The following is a 14,570-nucleotide window of genomic DNA, read 5'->3' as shown; positions in this document are numbered from 1 at the left end:
ACTCTCAGTTTCCTATTTAAACACAATGACCCACTGTCACATTACAGCATGAACTGAATCTTAGAGGAAGTTAACATTTCAGCTGAGCGTAAACAGTCTTACTTCCCAAAAAGATTAAACTGTGTCTCTACTCACTATCCAAATTTCCACAAACACTGAAAGAAACTGGTGAAATGGTTCAAAGGTTATTTTTGGAGGAAAGAATGGAAAAACTGGTAATCAGTTTGATCACACAGCATCATAAAGCAGGCTAAAAATTAAGTACGTATGAAGTACAAAACACTCCCTCATCTAAAATTACCCTTCCCAACAAAAAAAAAATGCTTTAAATAAGTAAAAATACTGTCACATCACCAGAACAAGCTACTGCAAATCTCTGAATGAAATCATATAACAATATTGATATATCCAGTTCTCCTTCAAAATATGGCTATAAATAGAAGCACGAGAAATTTGGGTAATGTAACACTGTGTAGCCCATAAACAGAAATTAAGATGGAGTATTTTGTCCTCCAGAGCAGAGGAGATGAGGGACACAAGTAAAATAGTAGCTCCAATTACCAGAAAAATTAGTTTATTTGAAACATCACAAAGAAAAAAGCCTCAACCTTAGCACAAAAAGCCAAATCCTGCATAACATTGTTCTGTGCATCACTTCAGAACAATTCATTTGTAGAAAGACCAAGTCAGTTTACCAATTAAAATGGAACATTCTTACCAACATCTTAATGATATCTGAGGGGTCTGCTCTTCTTCAGTTTCCCCACATTTTTTTTCAAAATCAGTCAAATTCTCAAAGAATTATGATGGGATTCTCTATACCATCCCAATCTCAGACTTTACCTCATTCCCTACATTTTTTTTTCTGAATTTCTGCATACATACACAAATACAAAACAGTTATCATAACCACGATTCAGATAACTTCTACTTGTGTTTCTTGATCTGTTCCCGATACATGCCCTTCCTAAGCTACAATCATTTTTGCTAAACCCAGAAATGACAGGTACACATGAAAGGAAATACGGTTCTCAACAAATGTACAATTTCCCATGTCTCTTTTGGGAAGTCCTTAGAGACAGCAGCATAATAAAGACTCTGTCACCACTAACTTGGAGCAGATTGTTTCTGGTGACTTATGAGCTGGAAAAAGAGTTCAGAATTCATTATCAATTCCCTAAAGCAGTCTTTTCCTCAATTTTTAATGTATTAAGTGTAAACACATCCATTTAATACATTTGGTATTCTAAACATACTCATTGTTGGATTTTTTAATTCAAGGACATAACCAATTAAAAGGAATTTAATTAGTATGCTAGTAGAATAAAACCTAGTATGAAGTAGATTTTAAAACCATCACAATTGCAAAGCATAATTCTATAAGCCCCTCTCTAAACATAAAACTGTTTCTGCTATTATTTTATGATGACGCAGTTTTTAAAAAATTACATTAGTAAATGGACTCAGTCAACCCCCAAACCAAACATGGTTAGTACGTACACTGATTGTTTTTATCTGAACTGCTCTGCATAATGCTGCATAGCCAGATTTAAACAATAAGCATCAGACACTACTTCAGACACATTTTTTCTTAAAAGCAATTTCTGTCACCCTAAAATGACAATAATGTCTCAGCTCATTCACTTCTTTATTCTCACCCACCCTCCACCCCTTTTTTTTTTTTTGTTCAGGAATACTGCTGCTTTTTGTAGATAGACATTCTCAATATTTTTATCATTTTAGCCCTTGACATCTACTTAATTCATTAAAAAACATAGCCCAAGCACTGATTAAGTCTATAGGCTCTGACTTCCACTTTATGACCTGTGTTAAAACCTTCGATCAGTTCATCTCATCCCTTGTGAAAAGGTTTCCATATCAAAAAGCTCCCTGCCATACACAGTATGTATATCCAAGTACCTTGAAGGTTGCATCCAGTGCATTCAGCTGTTTGCAAAGCCTTCTTAACATTCTTAAATTATTATGACATTGGAAAGACTCTAATGCTTCAGCCTGTCATTTTAAATATTACTCAAGCATGCATTTTAAATACAAAGACATCAGTGCTGTATCTTTCTCTTTTCTGACTGCAGATAGGCAAGGATCGCTGCTTCCATGATTTTGCCCGTGGAGTAGAACAAAAGTGGTCCCAAAAGATCACTTACTGAGAGCCTGAAGATATGAGTGACATTTTATCTTCATGCCTACATCTAAATAACTGGACAAAGAGGTAGAAAAAGAACTGCCCAAACCCTCTCTCTGATGCAAACTTCCTCCCGTACATGAAGACATGGTATAAGAATAAATGTGGTAAACAATACACAAATATATTTTTTAATCTACAGAACGCTACTCTACTCTTAAATAAAAATTTCCAATAAAATGTGAAAAGACCCAAAGACAGAGACAGAATCTAATGGGGGGGGGGGGGGGGGGGGGAGGAGGGGAGATAAAAAGAAGTGACTGTACATAGGATAAGAAAATTATGGGTCGGTGACCCTGAGGCCCACTAGCGCATGGTTTGGAACCTGACACTTATAAACATGATTTCACTTTCAGACACTCTATCTGCAACTGTTGTTTAAAAGAACACAATAAATTCCCATCAACAGCTTCTCTGCCCAGCTATAACAGAACAAAACAAATCAATTATTTCAAAGGAGGTGAAGAGATGGGACCTCCACACCTCTCCTTTCTTCCCAGGCCCAACTTCACTCCTAATTTCTCTACCTCCTCCAGCAAGAGCTGTCCATGGATGCCTCCTTCAGGCATCCACCTGCTCTGGCATGGGATCTTCCACAGGCTGCAGGTGGATATCTGCTCCACCATTAACCTCCATGGGCTGCAGGAGGACAGGCTGCCTCATCGTGGTCTTCTCCATGGGCTGGAGGGGAATTTCTTCTCTGGCACATGGAGCACCTCCTCCTCCTTTGCTGACCTTTGTATCTGGACAGTTGCTTCTCTCACATATTCTCATTCCTCTCAGTACCATTGTCACTGATGGACTCAGATTTAGCAAGCAGCAGTTCTGTCTTGGAGAGGACTGATAGGGGGTCAATCAGACATGGAGGAAGCTTCTGGCATCTTCTCACAGAAGCCACCCCTAGAGTACACTCTAGAACCAAAACCTTGCCACACAAACAGCGTCACTCACAGACTGTGCTATGTTTCAGAAGTATTTTGGGAATCAACTAAGTCAGCCTTGGAATCACCTTACTTTTGCTCAGCAGCAGCATATGGATTGGTTTTGAAGGTATAGCACTTGAATATTTAATACGTCACAAGGACTCACTCGTGAAGTCACTTTATGATTGAGCAATTTTTAGGGATTAAGTGTCAATCATCATTCTGGCAATAGAAAAACAGAAATAACAATTTCAAAAGTGGCAACATTCAACTGCTGAACACATGAGTTCTTGACTCTCCCTCTTAATTCAGAAGACCCATCAATAGCTCTCCTGACAGCCTGGAACCTTTAATTACTTATTACAGGCACACAGGCTAAGCATTCTGGCAGGTATATGGCCACCACATGTGGTCACCACATCAGAAAAGAAAGTTGAAGATGACTGACATAAAAAATGTTTGTAAAATTCTGTAAAAGACACTGTCAGTGCTCCAGTCAGTGCAGTGGTTTTAGAAGATATTTAGGATGAAACCACTTGCCGTTTTATTTAGGATATAATGTTCTGTCAGGTTTTTCTCCTTATTGGAAGGTATATTTTAATTAAAAGTTATGATAAAAACAGAAAATAATATTACAGGATGCATTCTGTACAACATCCTTGGTTTGTCTGCGTGTCATTCATTGTAGTTTCCTTTTTCTATTCCCTATGCCAAATAAACTTCACTTTATTTACACTAGCTAGAATTTTCAATTAATAGTAGTGGGAACAAGCGCACCAGAAAATCCCTAAAACAAGTAAACAAACTTCTGACCTTAGAATGCAAACACTGAATGGAACCAACAGAGTGGCTTTGAAGAGAGGGAACAGCAGCTGTATAAAAATGTGTTGAAATGAAGCTGGAATAAGGCCATGCAGGAATGAGGAATATTTGGATCTGTAAGGCTTCAACTGAAAATATTGTAAACATATTTCCTTAATAAAGCAATAGTTAGGGTAGACAAAGCTTAATCAATAATTTTAGAAATGAAGAGAGAGATCCATAACTGTGGCACAGATTAGCAAATCCTTAATTGATTTCTGACTGTAGCATTTCAATCAACAGAAATTCTCACCTTAAATGTCAGGCCCAGAACACATCAACTGCTGGTAGACAAATACTAAACCTGTGTTTTCCATAATTTAGATTCTTGCCCAGATTACATTTGCTCACCTCTGTTTGCAATACAGTAACTTTGATTAACAAGCACATTTGTTATTTATGCATCATGCAACACCAAAATCCACAGTTACTTTTGTTAGAGAGAATCTGACATGCATACAATTACATACACTATTTACATACTGAGGGGAACCTTTTGGATAGGAAATATTTTCCATCCCATGCTCCTGAGGAAATGAAACCCAAGTCAGTAGTAATTTAGGAACTCAGGTAGCACCACTGGTACCATGAACAGAATGCCAAAGGAAACTGCAGCTCATACAGCAGCCTCAATAATGCATTGTATAAGCCAAAATTTCATAACAGTCACTTATGTGCTTACTAAGCTTAAATTGCAAGCGATGTTTGTCTTTTTTTCCACCTTTAAAAATTTCAAACTTCAGGAAATTTTTTTTTCAGTTCAGTCCCTATAACCAAATGTCTGTTGATCCAAAATAAATCCACTAGCACCAATTTAATTTTTTTTCCAAAGGTAGAAAAGGTTCAACATAACTGAACACTCAAGCCACAATTATATTAAAAGCCATTAAAATTAAAATTATATTGTTTATAGCTTTAAAGCACATTATAGGAGGTATAGGTAAATGAGTAAGTTGTCACACAAATGCATTTACTTCATTTTTGCACCAACTTAAACACCACATGCAAGAATAGGCAACAACAAAATAGGCATGCAACCAACTACTGTGGGTAGGTAACTGGGACCTTGGTCCATTATAGCTGGCCTCCAAAAAAGCAACCATGAAGATGGAAGTCACTGGACTGAATGTTGGATGCAGGAGTACTTACCATGAGTACAGAATGGTTCCCACTACTGATGCAAGTTTGCTGTTTTCTTGCTTTTGCTTTGCAAGCCCAAAGTCAGCTACAATTTAGGAAAAAAAAAATTAAAATCACATGTCAATAACCAACTTCTCTTCATGACAATCGGTGATGGTTCAAAACAGCTGAAAAGTTGGGGGAGGAAGGGTGAAAAGGATGTTGGGGTTTGTTGGGTTTTTCTCTTTTACGTTTCGCAGAAATAGACCATACTATCTTCCTATCCCTACATTAAACAATAACTTGTTTGAGTCAGGCCTACTAGCTTTAAAGTATTAAAAAAACCTCTGATACTTCCAATCCCAACTGCAAGACCAGTTTCAAGTTTCTCTTCGTATATTGCAATCAACTGCATGACAATTGGAAGTAACTAATAAGCAGTGATCTATTGTCCAAATTAATGGAAAAAAATAATGTAATGAAGTTCCTAATTGTTTCGCTTTCCTTCAAATTATCCTGGTTTGGAAGGGTGCACGTTCTCAGAAATGTAATTTCAAAGGAGTATGGGACAGTCTAATATCTGAATATTTCATGTTCAAAGATTGCATTTGGTAAGAAACAACAGCATTGAAATAACCTTACACTGTGACAAAAGCTGTAGGTTTAGGTGATCATGCAATTATGTTAATATAAGTGCCTTTTGTGTAATTATCAGGTAGTCTTTCACAAAATTGTCAGGCAGAGTTTTAGAGATGTTATTTTTAATCTAAGCTCCATGAAAACATTTCCAGTTTTTTATTTTTTTATTTGTCTACTGCTGCCTCAATGCAACAACACAGCTAAGACACATTGCAATTTATTACATCCAAGAGAACAAGAGAAAATAATTGTCCTGGTTAAAACCCCTTAACAAATTTTGTATTGTAATACTAATACTTCAAAATTGTGAAGATTATTGTGGTAGAGAAAATTGTTTAAAATATTGTAAGGCACCTGTTCTACTTGAACAGAGCCTATGGCATTCTTATTCCAAATGTTTTTACAGTAAGATAGCGAATAAACATTTTAGTTCAAAATCTTCCTACTTATCAAAAAAAGCTGCAAATCAGAGGAAACACAGGTAAAACAAACTCTGTTTCTGTTGTTTCTCGCTCAGTGCGAGCCTCAAGGCCTAAATGGACTAGATCTCTTATTCAGAAAGGGCCTCTGACAAGAAAGACAAATGTAGGTACCCATGCCACAGATCATTTTTTGTTTGAACAAAATGTTCAAAGAAGGACCCTGCAGTGCTTCCAAAATGTAAGTAGAAAGAGTGCTAAATTAACAGGATCAGTTGAAGGCCTCCCTTTTGCCCCTGAGTTAAGACACTCCTCAGGCAGTTTGCTCCAAGGAATATGAATCCCAAAAGGAGCAGAAGCTTGTGCAGTGTTGATACTTCCCTGAATTAATTATGGTGATTCATTCTACATTTCCTGCTGTGGAAACCTTCACATAATATTCTATTAAAAAAGAGTATTAAGACATTGTATCAATTCATAAATACAGTTCCTGAAGCTTGAAGGATTTAGGAAAGGAAATGGGAGACTGAACATTTCTGTCTGGGAAGTAGTCTAATTTAATACAACATTAGTGATAATATGAAAAAAAAAAATCAGGAAGGTGGAGTAAATATATTATCTTCCTTCTAGGCTCAGATCCTCAGAAACGGGGCCGGGGTGGGGAGTGGAATATCCCACACCCACATTTCACAGGCAGGAACATTTTCCAAATTCTGCTAATGTCTTGATACCAGCCTAAATACAACTGGTGCCACCCAAGCTAAGGCATGAAACACACAGGACAATCAGCTTTACTTAAATATAAATCCTTTTTCTTACCTTTTTCAAGTCCATAATACAGATTTGAATCAAAAGAAACTTGCATCAAACTAGTGACATTTCTCCTCATAATTAGGCATCTGCCTGCATCTTATAAATTTGTCTGCAGTTTTAAACACTCCTGGATTATTTATTTGGTAGTTGATGCCAAAAGTTTCTACAATAGCTAACAAACAATTTAATTTCTGGGAATTGTGAGAGGCCTGCCTCCCATAGCATTAAACAAAGATTATGACCCTTATTAACTGGTGTTCATCGTTTCAGCTGTGACCTGAGGATTGATTTATGAGGACCCATTGCAACAAGTCGTATCTGGCAAATTTCCTGAAACAGCTTCACATAGCAGTATGTCTTAGAAGCAGGAAGGGAATTGTGAGAGCAAGATTACTCAATACTTGCTCAACCACTTCTGAATTTTACTCAATTATCTGTGCTAAAAGCTGATAAAAGAGCCACATAAATCTGATCTAGTGATTCTTACATTACAATCTTATTGATCACTCCTGAAATTCAAAATTCTTCCTCAACCATCTCGATTTACTGCAGTTAATTCATCCAGTGGTACACCAAGCATTAAGACACGTCTTAAGTACAGGGATGGGCCCATCCTCAGAAGCTAGACCTAACCAATTCGCACGTACCAGTATGAATATAGATGCACCTCATCACAAATCACATCAATTTCAGAATGAAATACAAAACTTACAGCTTCAAAACATTTTCCTACCATTTCCATCCTCACATAAAAAGTAACCAATCAATTGACAGAAGTGTTGTGAGTACTTGTTGGAAGGAACTACATCAAAGTTGACAATAACATAGTAAGTATCAGTAGAATAATGGAAAAAGAAATGGAAATGCCCAGAGAAAAATCAAAAAGAAAAGCCTTTAAAGAATTATACTGAAAAGGCCAGTCAAAGTTTGTAAGCCAGTAAATTAGATGAACCAAAACAAAGGCTGGGACAACCAAAGGCAAAGAGCCCAAAACAGAGAGAGAGGACAGGCAAGCCATCCAGCCACTACCAGCATCAGGATACAAAAATGCATGCTGCACCTGTCCATCCAAAGGAAAAACTGTAAACCCATCTTTATGATACAGAGCAAGATTCTAAGAGAAAGATGAGCTAATAACCTTTTGCCAATAGGAAAAAAGGATCCCAAACACAGTCTGCCCTTCTTCTGCACTGTGTCTGGAAACCATCAAGACACAAACACCGGATGAGATGAGGTTAGCTCATGCCTTTTCTAGCCTGGCTTCACACTGCTTTAATCTAGTCCCTGATCTGATACAGCAGTCCTAAAATTATTGAAGTGTCTACCACTTCAGAGGATTCTTATTGGCCTACGGAGTCTTGCAACACAGGAAAAAAATTGGCATTAGATGCGCAACTCTCCCATCCCCCAAAATTCACAAACCCCCTCATTTTGGCTGTTGGGTTGTCCCATTTTCCTGAAAAGGAAAAATTATCCCTTTCAGACCAAAAATAAAACAAGCAATGGTTATTTTGTAGTGCAGCTAAAGAAAAAAACAAAATACCAGTGGATGACATATTTCCACAAGTGAAGAGTCTTGTAGCTTTACTGGCTACCTGCCCATTGTTGTTGATGCTTTAAATTAGTGGTTGTTTTCATCTGCACATGTCATTTTAGAACAATGATACTACTGTATTTTTTTTCAGGTTCATGTGAATTACATACTTATCACCACTACAATTTATTCTACCCTCCTAATATATTAGAGTTTGTACACTGAGGGGAGTGGCAGGTACACCAATACAGCAAACAAGTTTTCTAAAATAAAATTTCCATGGTAATAGTTTTTGGTGCTTTGTCTACTGTACAACCCTCATCAAACAATGTCTTTGCAGTTAATTTCTCTAATGGTTAGAAGCTTGGCATCCTCCATTGAAGATTATTTATAAGTCTGTTCAGAAAAAATAAAAAATTAACAAACTTTCACCATTAGATGGATCTTTCTAAACTATGACTAGGCATGCAATTTCACCAGCAATTCGTTACTAATAGTCCTATATCTCCACAATATTGTATTTGCCTAGATTTTGTACTGTACATTAAGCCTTGGGGGGAGGTGTTGGGGGAGGTTCTCTGTGTATCATGAATCTTGAAAACTAAACATTGCTTTAATTTGTTTTAAATTCTTAAAAAAGAAATAGTCAAACAACCATACAAGACAATCCTTAAATAGGAAGAGAAGCAAACACAAAATTATGCAGTCATAGTCCTTTAGATTCTGAAACACCCTTCTTCACTTGTTTACACTGTGTTTAGGGTAGCAGAGTAGGTGATAATGAACAAAGACTGTTTCAGAAAACATTAACATGCTGGGGAAGAGGAATGCAGGGAAGAGAGAATGATGAAAAACAGAGTAGGCTGAGTTGACTAGTATCTTAACCTCCTACAGAATGATCTCTTCAAGTTTCATAATAGCTGAATTACAAAAAGTTTCTAAATTTTAGGATTATCTTTAAATGACCATTTTAGGTACCCATAATGTTTTTTTCTTTTTATTGACAGAATCTGTTTTTTCATTTGCCATTTTATTTCCCAAAGATTTCACCGAGAAGACTGATCTTCTACAGTAAAAACAAGAGGAAAATTAAACAGATATTACATCTTGATAAAATGGATCTCATATTCACACGTTTGTGCCTTTAAATTCTGTTTGAATGCTATTTGAAAATGCCATTATTTTTTTCCAAAATAAAATATGCACACAAAGTCCAAAAGAAAAGCAAAAAAGGATGATAAATGGAGTATCAGATTCACCACATATGTGCAACTTCAAACCTACTCAGGCCTGACATTCACTGTGTGCCCACTGAAGTTTCTTCTACCCTAAAGTCTTGGGACAAGAGAAAGATCACTTTGCTTTTCTTAACCAGGTTTGCACCTGTAATAAAGAAATTCTGTCAAGAAATTCTTACTGAGTTACAATGATCTGGAAGATAAAAGTAGAACTTAAGTTTTATTTTCCATAAAAGCACATCCTAAAAATCAAGATAACCTGCAATTTAATCAACAGTAGTACCTACTTATTTCTACTCTTTTCCAACCCTAGAATGGGAACAGAATATCTCATCATTCCCAAAAACATCTTTATAGCTAATCTATCTTTCTTCTGTGTGCTAATATCAATGGTTCATAAACTCAGTCTACTGTCAGTTTTGTGAAGCTTGTAAATTCTGAACAAAGAGTGTTAACACTGATCCACACGTAGAACTGAGACTTGCAGAGAGAGATGTGATTCTGCAATTAATCCACCAATAACATCCAGAATATTTGATTTACAGTGTGAACACAAACAAGTGGAAAATTCCATCCAGCCTATTAGGGAAGCTTTGAAAATGAATCTTGGTATGAAGGGTAGCAATTCTGATAATGAAAACTGGTTAAATGAGCCTTATAGTCTGCAAAAAAACCTAGCACTAATCCAAGTGACTCCAAAATGTAGTGACTAACATAAAATGCCAGTTATATCCCCTTTATCTCATGACCACTGCTTCTCTGGGTGTGGCACAGAAGCAAAAGCCAAGAGGTCTTAAAAAGTGCACTCAACAAGCAATTATTCTGAATTGCAAAATTCACAGGTAGCTTTCTTCCAGCATTCAGCAACTATTCAAACTTTTAAAGTCTCATTCACTGCTGTTCTGACACTTCTTGGTTGCCTGATATGATTAGAAGTATATCAGACAGGTGACTTGTCTCAGAACTAGTATTCCACTGCTATATAAACCCTAGATTTCAGTTCCATACAATACAGAGTACACATGATACAGATCTTCTAAGTGTTAAACAAAACATGCCACCTAAAAGAGCATATGGAACCCTTCACAACTCTCTCTTTAACTATCACCATCTAAACCTTGCTGAAACTAGATGACACTGAGGAAAAGTGATCATCTACTGAGTGTTCCGTTTTGTCCTACAAACAGATGCTGTTACGGACCTCTAGAGAAAAATAGGCTGGGCTAGAAACAAAATACAGCTGCAATAAAAGCAGGTATGTATTTTAAATTCAGAAAACTGTTTAACTTCTCAATGTCTCTCATAAAAAGGCTGGGCAGATTAAACCAAAAGCCACAGATAATATTGGTTCAATGAATCTCTAAAACCCTATACAAAAAGACCTTCATTCAGGCTATGCCTACAATTCTACTTTTCTGCACATGTGTGTCAGAAATTAGAAATCAAACATTCAATCTGAACAGAGATGTACAGTTTTAGTAACACTTTTCTACAAATTTAGTATTATGAAATTGCAGGTAAGCACAATACATTATTTACATTTTTGTAGCATTTGTAGCTACAAAACCCATTATGTTGGTAGAGCATTCAATCATAAGAGATGTTTTAAGTTTACAGCCCCTTTCATATCAAATTTATGTCAGAGATGAAGCAGAATAAAGTAGTAGGGTGGGTAGTTCCACAGACTACATAATACCATGCTGAAAGATCTCCAGAGTCAGAAACAGCGATCTTGTATCACCACTAGCCTGGCTAGGATCAGATTGTAAATGTCTGTTTCCACTTGCTATGCAGAACTTAAAAAGAGCCTGAAAAAGACTGGGATAATTTCAATTTAACTGACACATAAAAGACATTATGGGAAACACAAAGAAAGTTATTTAATCTTCACTATAGAACCAAGCACCTCCCAGGCTTAGGACCTGAATTTATACCTTGCATAAGTTTTAAAATCAAAACAATCAAGAAAGACCTGGACCAGGATAGTGTCTAATCACAGTCAGTATTTAAGAAAAAGAAAATGCAGCGTAACTATATAGCAGACAAAAAAATTCCTCCTACTAATGCCTCAGGTATTCTTTTTTCAGTAAAACCTGCAGAGATGATATTCAGAGATCACCTCTGGAAGAAACCTTATAGCTTAATCTTACATTATGCCAGGTGGGTTGCAGAGTTCTTTGGGTGTATGAATTCCAGTTTTCAGACACCTTTCACCACAAGTTCCTGCCTACCAAGTTCTGTTGGAATTGTTCTGTAAGGACCACCTGTATGTAACAATTTCTCCAGAACTTCAGGTCAAATAAGCATAATTCTTTAGGAGGCTCCTTTTTTTTTCCTGGGCTGACAGCAGTGTGAATGTCTCCCACACTATTCACTCCTTTCCTTTTCAACCAATGTAAACTCAGAAACTGCATGAGAGGTCTTCATGGGATTTGGAATTCGAGTGGCGCGGTTCTTACATATGTGGTGAAAATTGTCTACCTGTGGGTACCATAATTTAAAAAAGTAGTTCATTGTGGAGGCTGCTGCACATCCATGTACAGTACAGAATGAAAGCCTTAGCCCATAGAATCGCTTTGCTGCAGTGGACCACTCAATTTTTTTTAATCAAAATCTACAGTGGAAGTCCAAAACTAAAGACACCTCTCAAAGACAATATATTTGAAGAGCATTAGTTACAGAGGAATAAGCTGCCTTTGTTATACTGCCAGCCTGCAGATAATCATAGCAAGAGATTAATAAGAGTTATTATTTCCAGAAGGACTGAGGAAAAAGACAACAGAGCAGTATTATAAGATATACAAGCTTCTTTTATGAAGCAAAATAATATGGACTATCAGAGGCGTATCTCAATGATGTAATCACACAACACTGCTTCACAGGTATCCCACAGGAGTATTAGTCAATGTAGATTGAGACAAATTTTGGATGGTTTTGAAATCTGAAAGACTCCATAAAGTTGAACTCTATAGGGCAATTCTTCAGCTTGTAAAAAAGGAACTACAGTCCTGAGTAGATCTTAGAGCAGACCCTCTTCTTTATAAAAGCTGAGAGGTTAAATTCACTGCAGAGGCAGATTTAAGATTTTTCAATATTTGAGCATACACTTCTTTCACCTTTATCTGACATTTTGTATTAACTTTCATTTAGAACCACTTGAAATTCTCAAATGGATAGTCCCCTTAATCACATCATGAGATATAATTACCAAATGCTCCAGTCTTAGCATACATGGACAAGTTAGGCATAATGCTATGACATGCACTAATACAGTATATACTTATTATCAGAAAAACTAAATTATTCTTAATTTCACTAGAATTGTAAAACAACAAGGCTCAGTGAAATTCAGAAGTAATAGATAAAAGGTCTTCGGCACCCTCTGAAAATTATATATATATATAATGTGCTAATTAAGTACTAAATATAGCTAAGTGTTTTTTAAAATATTGTAATAGTTCCTAACCAATCACTGTAGAAATGGTCAAAATAAGTTCAGTTCTCCCAATTTTCCTCAATTTATCATGCAAATCTTTCACAGAAATATAAATGCTTTTCAAGTGTGATTTTGAGCTTACATTTGAAAGTACATTTACACTTCTATATATCTAGATTGGGACAGAGGTAAGGCAAAAGTGTTAAATCAAGACAAGAGTGCCTCACAGTGGCAGCATGTTGATATAAAATACAACCATATCATACTTTACTTAAAAATAATATTCTCAATAATTATTTTCACCACTTAAGGACAAATGCTCCAATAAATCACCTTCTTCCAAAACACTATCATTACTAAGAATCAGAATTTTTTTAGCACATAGAATTTAATAATAAATTATGTATGTATATCATCAGGTATAAATATTTACTATGAAACAACAGTTACCAAATATATTCACCTATTTATAGCTGAGTGTTTTGTGGTTGGGCATTGCATATGGCTACACTTCCCTGTTACTTTTTTTTTTAAAAAAGAGAGATTTATTTATTTATTTATTGCTGATCTAAGCAAAAACAGACCTCGAAGCATAGCTACAGTTTAATTTCTTAGGGCTATATAATTTCCTCTGTCATATTTGACGTATATAATTTAAAAAATATAGTCAAGGCTGATGACACCTGGTGGTAATAATCACAAAATCTGCATTAGCGATTATTTTGCACAACAGTATAATAATGTAATAATTTACTAGCTTCCAAGCATGGTGAGCAATGCCCAGGCACCTAAAACTGTCTGAGAGTTTCAGTATGGTAATTATACTCAGGTACATCATGGGAACTTCTCTTCAAGTAAATTAGTTCTACTTACTAATTGTAACTTTGTCTTTATCCCCCAGCATAACATTGTTTGGAGTGAGATCTCGATGAACAATCCTTTTCTCTTTATGCAAATAACGAAGAGCTAGACAAAGCTTCAAAACAAATAGAAAGAACCTTACAAAGATTCTTAACTATAACCTGGTAAAGGTACATAAAATGAAATTCATATCTGGCATTAATGCCTCATAAAATAAGCATTACTTGTCATTTATTAGCCAAACATAAATGGTGCCACTAATTACATGCATTACAACCAAGTGCTGGTTACAAAATGAATGGAGGCTCTTACTTGGATAAATATACACCATATTCTTTCTTCTGTAAACTGTTGTTGCTTTTGCTTCAAAGAGTGAAAGTGTTCCGCCAGTGGCACTCCCTCTATTAGCTCCATGACTATGTACAATCTGTCATCTACAAAAAAGAAGATGAATTCATAGAATACTACATTTATATAAAAGGCACTGGAAAATAGAGTATTTGAGGTTAAAATGCATTTTAAAA

The 14,570-nt window shown here is 36.0% G+C and overlaps 1 protein-coding gene across 1 annotated transcript in view; it reads right to left on the bottom strand.

The window, feature by feature from the left end:
* NEK10 (NIMA related kinase 10) overlaps positions 1 to 14,570 on the bottom strand; it is a gene marked incomplete at its 5' end in the record, with an annotated part of 90,468 nt that overhangs the window by 53,439 nt on the left and 22,459 nt on the right. The window contains 3 exons of the mRNA XM_084280378.1: positions 5,137 to 5,212; positions 14,059 to 14,161; positions 14,359 to 14,480. Coding sequence (XP_084136504.1) covers positions 5,137 to 5,212; positions 14,059 to 14,161; positions 14,359 to 14,480 — 301 coding nt within the window. The remainder of the gene's footprint in view (positions 1 to 5,136; positions 5,213 to 14,058; positions 14,162 to 14,358; positions 14,481 to 14,570) is intronic.

Source organism: Gallinula chloropus, assembly GCF_964237585.1.
Source record: "Gallinula chloropus genome assembly, chromosome: 2".
NCBI classification, from domain to species: Eukaryota; Metazoa; Chordata; class Aves; order Gruiformes; family Rallidae; genus Gallinula; species Gallinula chloropus.
The sequence above is the reverse complement of the archived record's forward strand: the minus strand, read 5'-3'. Positions and strand labels throughout refer to the sequence as shown.